Source organism: Galeopterus variegatus, unplaced genomic scaffold (assembly GCF_000696425.1).
Source record: "Galeopterus variegatus unplaced genomic scaffold, G_variegatus-3.0.2 Scaffold4500, whole genome shotgun sequence".
Taxonomy (NCBI): domain Eukaryota; kingdom Metazoa; phylum Chordata; class Mammalia; order Dermoptera; family Cynocephalidae; genus Galeopterus; species Galeopterus variegatus.
In genome coordinates, this window is record NW_007730611.1 from 93,551 (window position 1) to 100,927 (window position 7,377).

Sequence of the window (7,377 nt, forward strand, 5' to 3'; positions counted from 1 at the left end):
TAATGCACAGGATAAATAAATATTGTTTAGGGAAATTTACTTTGTATTTCGATGTAAATACACACATGCCTATGTATGATGGCTGCAATGTTAAATGTATTCTTACTGTGGGATGCGGTAAAACAGTTTGAAAACCACTGCTATGTGACTCCTCTATTTATTTCTCAAGCCCAGAACCCCAATGGGAAGTTAAGATCTGTAATTGCCTACTCTACACCTGCTCTTAGACATCCTCTATGGAGACCTTAAATTCAACACATTCAAAATCTGACTCAAGACCTTCACCCAAAGGCCCCACCATCTATCCAATTGCAGCAGCTGGAAACCTGGTCATCATCCACGGTTGCTTAACCTTCTCCGAGCCCACGTCAAATACAGCTCCAAGTCTTGTGGACTTAACCTTCTAAACGTCTCTTTACCTGACCATCTCCACTTCCTAGGTCCAAGGGATCCTCATCTCTCACTGGGGTAAACTGTACTCCATTTCCACTTGGGCTCTCTTCTGACCTATTCTCCACAAAGTATCCTAAATGATATTTTAAAAACACAACCCTGATCATGTTACTCCCTTGCTTAAAAATCCTTCAGTGGCTTCACATTGATCTTAGACCTACATTCTTAAAATGACCATTCTACCAGACCTCCAAAGACCTTCAGTCTCATTTTATACCATCATCTTCCTCCTCCCTGGACTGTAGTTACACTGGTCATGCTAGATATGGTCTGTTGGCAAACAGCACCCATCGCACTCTTGTCTGCCTTCCTATGCTACAAGTGCTAGAGAGCTAAAACATTTCCTGATTCCCTTGCCGCTAGGGCTCCAGCATTTAGATGAATTTGCATCTATATTCTTAGAGGGTAGAAGGTTCTTGGAAGGTAGAAGGAAGGCAGAAGCCAGACAGTTTTTGCTGTATTTACTTGTAACTATGGTTGTCAACACACTAGTACACAGTCTCTGGCTTTGTGGGGGCAGGGTAAGGACTCAGCATTTCACTGGTCTAGCATTGGCATTGACAATGGCTTTCTGATCCCAGCATTCTGTCTTTGGGTGGCAGCTTTTTTTTTTGTCTTTTTTTTTTACTGACCGGTAACAGGATCGCAACCCTCGGTGTCACGCCCGCACCGCGCCCAGCCAGTGAGTGGGAACCGGTCTCCACATGGGATCCAAACCCTCGGCGGGAGGGCCGCTGCGCTCCCAAGCGGTGCACTCTCCAGTGCGCCACCGGGCCGGCCCTGGGTGGCAGCTTTGAAACAGTATCCTCATACTCAACCTTTCCATTGGTGGCCTCCTGTCTTCTGTTTTTCAGACTGACGGATAACAGCTCCTCTGGTACATCAGTTCTATGGTATTTTAGGGGTCATTCCTAACATGGGTTAAATGTGTCCCCCAAAGATTCATGTATTGGAAACTCAATCCCCACCGTGACAATGTTAAGAGAGTGGGAAATTCTATTATGGTAATTGAAAGGTGGGGCCTTGGAGAGGTGATCAGATTGTGAGAACTGTGTCCTTGTGAATAGATTGATACATTCATAGAGTAATAGGCATGGTTCTGATGGCTTTAAAACCAGAGGTAGTGAAAAGTTTAGCTCTTTCTTGCTCAAGCCATTCACCATGTGACACCCTGCATTGCTGTCACCACCCACCAACAAGGCCCTCACCAGATGTGTCCCCTGGACTTTGGACTTCCCAGTCTTTGAAATTGTAAGAAATATATTTTATTTCTTCATAAATTATTACCCAGTTTCAGGCATTCTGTTATAAGCAACAATTATAATACACCCAGCTTAGGTCCCATCACTGCCTTCAACATCTAGAGTGGTTTCTATTTCCAAACCTGGACTGATACCCTGGAATTCATTTAGCTTCTAGAACTGGCCATGCCTCCTCCAACTATAGGCTTGTTTTACTTGCTATCCCTTTTGCCAAGGTTCATACCCTGGCCATCTGTATCAGTCTGTTTTTGTGTTGTAATAACAGAATACCAGAGACAGTAATTTATAAAGAAAAGAGGTTTATTTGGCTCTTCTGGGGCAGCTGCATTTGGTGTGGGCCTCAGGCTGCTTCCACTCGTGGCAGGAAGCAGAAGGGCAGCCAGCATGTGCAAGATCATATGGCAAGAGAGGAAGAGAGAGAGACAGTGACAGGCTCTTTTTAACAACCACTAGTGGAAACCCCCCTTTCCCCCAGGGCATTTATCTATTCATGGGGGATCTGACCTAATGACCCAAATAACTCCCACTAGGCCCCACCTCTCATCACTGCCACATTGGGGATCAGATTTCAACCTGAGTTTTGATGGGGTCAGTCATATACAAACTATAACACCATCCCTTAACTCCCACCCTTATCTCTCAATTAACTCCTTATATATCTTTTTGATCTCAGTTCAAACGTTTTCCTGGGAAGTTATCCCTGACTCCTAAGACTGGATCAGCTTTCCTTGTTAAACAGGAATTTCACCTGTCTCTTTTTTAAATTTTATTTATTTTTTTATTTTTTATTTTTTTTCCTTTTTGTCTTTTTTCGTGACCGGCAATGGATCGCAACCCTCAGTGTTGCGCCCGTACCGGACCGGGACCGGCCACGGGATCGGCCACGGGATCGCAACCCTCGGTGTTGCTCCCGCCCCTCGCTCAGCCAGTGAGCGGCAGGTCTGTATGTGGGATCCGAACCCTCGGCGGGAGCGCCACCGCGCTTCCCAAGCGGCGCACTATAGCAGTGCGCCACCGGGCCGGCCCTTAAATTTTATTTTTTAAAGTTTTTGGCAGCTGGATGGTATGGTGAACCGAACCCTTGCCCTTGGTATCACAAGTACACGCTCTAACCCACTGGTCTATCCGGAGAGCCTGTATGTTTCTTTCAATGCATTATCACAGTCTGTAATTATGTTTGTATGACTCTAAAATTTGAGCCCCAGGGACTTGACTTTCCTGTTCACTGCTGTATTCCATTACTTAGAGAGGGTCCACATAGAGTTGGTGCTTAACGTAAGTGTGTTGAATGAATGGAACGGAGGCGGCCAGACTGGAGGCTCTGAGGACAAAACCAACATTGTTAAATATGGCTGACAAGCCCTGTGTCACCTCTTCTTGGCCTTTTCCCTCAACTACATCCTCCTGTGACTCTCAGCCAGCCTGAACACACCATGCGCTCTCTGGTCTCCAGGTCTCTGCACAGGCTGTTTCTGCAGCTGGGAGTTCTCTTGCCTTTTTGCCTAGATCTTTACTCATCTTGCAGGTTTCAATCAAGACTCTTCTAGGGAAAACTTTACCTCAAACAATTCTATACTCCTTGGACGTTTTTCACAACAAATATTTGAAAATACTTTATATTATTGTCAAAAGTGCTTGCTTGTCACTAATCACCCACTGTCTTGTTCATAGCAGTGTATGCAGAGTGCCCTGAACGCAGGCCTTGCTCTGATGGCCCTCAGTCTTTGTTGAAGCCGAATGAATCAATGTCTGCTTGTCAGCCAGCTTCAGTCTGGGCATCTCTGCACACTGTCCAGGAGTCTATAAACAGTGACAAATTGTAATTTGGGGGCTGCTTGATTAGGAGAGGAAGCTGGGGGAGGTTTGTTCCGCTCCAGCCAAGCTCAGTCCTTGGACCGCCCACCAAGCAGGAGGCCCTGGAGCAGATCCTGTGGGGGATGGGCAGGGAAACAGTTTCTTCCTCTGCTCCCTCCTGAAGAGTGGGGGTGGAGTGGCGGGGAAAGGGAAGGTTCCTTCCACAGAGGCTCCCTGGCATGGTGCCTGCTGTGAGGAAGCGGGTGGGGAGCCTGGTGAATGCAGGCTTTCTCCAGGCTTCTGGCCTCCAGCCTTGTGAGAGGGAGGGAAACTGCTGGCAGAGAAGGGAAACGGGATGGGGGAGGAGATGAGAGGGAGGGATGGGGAAGAGAGGATCTGCTTGCTTTGGGGGACAGAGGAGCTGAGCTAGCTCTGAAAGGCAGGATTCCCAAGAGCCTATCAAGCCCAGACTCCAGATCAGCTCTGGAAATATCCTTAAATCACTGAGTCAAAGAATCAATACATTGGGAACTTTCAACTTTTAGGATTAGATCATCTTAACGTGTCAGAGTTGGGCAGTCCTTCAGAGGGTTCTATCTGGGTTTGCAGAATTATGGACCCAGAGCCCAGAGACCTTGACCCTATTCTGCCTGCAGGCCCTAGTTTGGAGTGAGTCAGTCCTCTGGAAAGTCTCCTGAACCCCGTTTCTCTCTACCTCCCTTATAAATGGAAGAGACTGCATTTTTCTAAAACCCAAGAATACTGTTCACCCCACTCATGGCACTTAACAATAACTGTAAGATGATGGACGCCAACATTCCACCTCCTCCTTTCCCACTGGCTTGTAGTCTCCCTGAGGGTAATCATCTTATACCATTCAGAACTGTGGTATCAAACCTGATTGCCCACCAGCATTGACTGGTGAGGGCTGACTGGTTAGTTCAGTTGATTAGTGCGCAGCCTTGTAACACCGAGGTCAACAATTTGGTTCCCTATACCCGCCGGACACCCTGTCCCCCCCCCCCACCCCCAACTGCTTGGCGATGGTCCCTTAAAATATTTCACTCACTCCAGTGATCCTGATTCCTTGGAGCTGGTTTAGGGCTTAAGACTTGGGTTTTAACAATCTGATAAATAATTGTGATGCACTGAGTTTAGGAAACAACTCCAGAGGGCCTGGCACAACACAGTACATGCTAAGTGTTGTCTGCAGGGGTGGGAAATGTATTTGCAGGGTAAACAAATGGTGTGTGGGGAAGTACAGATTGAACTATGGTCTATGTAACTGTGATCTAACACTTTGAAAGGAAATAGAGCAGCAGTGTTAGCAATACAAAAGATAAATATTTATTCAGAACAAAAACTTTTAACAATTGATTTTACATTCTAAGCCACGAGGAAATAGCAAAACATATAGCAAAGGAAAGACAAAAAATTTTAAAAAAGCAGTACACTATCTTTTCTATTTTAACTTGATAACACTTAGTTGACCCATGACCTCTTGCTTGACCTACTTCCCAAGTATATTTTAGAGTTAACAGCTCACTCATAATTCCGGGTTAAAACCGCCTTTCTTCTGAGAGGAGGTTACACATGAGTTCCAGCTAGCTGCTTCTCTACAGTTCCTAGCTATTGAGCCTAAGGTGCAAATGTAAACTTTTGATAGGTTTCTTTACTCAGGGGCACCCCCACTTCTCAGTGGTGGCAATGAATGGGGAAGGGTAAGGCCTTCAAAGGGCTTGGCACACTGATCCAGATGTGGTACCCCAGGGGGGCAATGAATGCACTTTAGAGTTTGTTCCTGGGTCCCTTCCCTTTCTACCAAGTATTTAGAAGCCCATGCGCTAAGCCTCTTTTCTTTCTGCTCGGTCCCCGAGATGATTCCCTCTGGGCTCACCATTCTGGAGAGATCAGAATTTCTGGGCCCTCAAGTGTTGAGGAAATTGTTGTAAAGTGTGAGAGGTAGTGGAATGAGCACCGGGCTTGGGGTCAGGGAACTCTGCTATAGGCGAGCTCTGGCACTGGACAGCTATGTTACTCTGACCCATTTAACCTCTCTGTAACTGTTTCACCTGCTGGAAAACCAGGGGAATGGTCTAAACCAACTCTCAGGTCCTTTCCAGCAGGAAAATTCTAGATACATGATTCTAAGAAAAATGGCTTCTGAGCTGAGAGAGCTGTCACAAAGGCCATGCATTTTTATGCCATAGAGAGGCCCCTGGCCACCATTCAGAGCTTATTGATTCAGATTACATACACTTCTAACAACACCGGTTTCACAAATTCTTAGACCACATAGATTAGAAGCAGCAAATTAAAAGGGGGAAGGGGAAGAGCCGCAGAAGGTAGACACCCTGACGCAAGCCACAGTCAACGATGTTTTCAATTCAACAAACACTGAGGACTGCCTACCACGTGTTGGGCCCCGTAACGGGTGCTGGGGCATAAAGACGAGCAAGGGCGAAAATCAAGGAGAAAACAAGGTGTGGGGAGGGGGTAATAAAAAGTACAAGAAAAAAACACATACAAAAAAAAATTTTTTTCAAAAAAGGGAGGGGCGACATATCTGCACACTACAGTTCTCGGTAGTATTTATCGACGAGAGTCATTAATTCGTAACAGGCTGAAAAGGAGTAAACTCGATTTAAGAAGGCATAGAGAAATGTCTTTTAGAGGTTTTAAAAAGATCTCCTTCAAAAACGATAAAAAATGGTTTTAAAAAAAGTTTTGGCACTTAAGAGGGTTAAGCTGGCTGTGTGTTCACTCTGGCACGTAAGCGGGTATTCAGTGCCCGGTTACGCCTGTTAGCTGAGCTGCCACCGAATTGTGAACTGCTTTGGGACACTGGGCAAAGGCGTGTCCTCGCTTGCCACAGAGGTTACACACGATGCCCTTCCGGCAGTAAGGGCTCAGGTGCCCCTCCTCCCCGCACCTGAAGCACCTGTCCTGCGTGCAGCTGCCGCTCATGTGGGTCCGGGAACCACATTTAAAGCACGTCTTGGGCTGCCCCTTGTACCAGCTGTAGCCCCTCTCGGCCCCCAGGAAAAAGGCCCCCGGCAGGTGCCTGACCCCGCCCTCGCCCTGACGCAGCTCAATCTCGCACTTGTACTCCCCGGTCCAGATCCCAAACCTGTCGGTCACTTTCACGGGCACGGCCAGCACGTCGCAGTGGCGCTTGAGCCAGGTCACGATATCCTCCACGTCCACCGTCTCGTTCCGGAAAAGGATGAAGAGCGTCTTCAAGCTGGACTTGCTCCGCCCCAGCACCACAAAGTTCTCCCAGCAGTCCTCCCGCTCGCGCTTCTCCTCGTAGACGCGTAGGAACAGCGCCAGCTTCTCCGCCGAGCGGAAGCTCACGTCGAACTCGCGGCTGCCGGGGATCTGGATGACCGCGTAGATGTCGCTCGGGTCCATGCCGATGGAGCGCAGGATGAGCGCGCCCACCACGAAGTCCCGGGTGGGGCAGGCGCCCTCGTCTCCCTGGAAACAGATGCGCACGAGGAAGCGACCCTTGCCCGGGCCCGCCGCAGGGCCCACCGCCGCTACTTGCTCGTCCTGGAGGGGCCGCTCGTCCTCGGCCTCGCCGGGCCTGGCCGGGGCCGCCATGGCCGCCGCCTCGGCCTTCTTCCTCCTGCCTGCCTCGACAGCACCCTTCTTCTTGCGGGGGTCCGCCGCTTCGCCGGACGGGTCTTTCCGACGGCCCTTCGGGTCCCCGCGGCCGGCGGGGGGGAAGTCGCCAAGGCCGGGCGCCGCCAGGCCCGCGGGGGTGCCGAGCCCGCCGCCCGCGCCGCCTCCACTATCGTCCTCTCGCCGCGGCTGCCGGGATTCGCGGAACTCGCCCTTCTTCTCCGCCAGGTTCTTCACCACC

General features: G+C 49.2%; 1 protein-coding gene across 1 annotated transcript in view; it reads right to left on the reverse strand.

Moving 5' to 3' along the window:
* Positions 1-4,833: 4,833 nt before the first annotated feature.
* The window catches only part of ZCCHC3 (zinc finger, CCHC domain containing 3), a 4,215-nt gene continuing 1,671 nt past the window's right edge, over positions 4,834-7,377 (reverse strand). The window contains exon 2 of the mRNA XM_008587697.1: positions 4,834-7,377. This exon is cut by the window's right edge and continues 17 nt beyond it. Within this exon, the coding sequence (XP_008585919.1) occupies positions 6,294-7,377 (1,084 nt within the window). The 3' untranslated portion in view covers positions 4,834-6,293.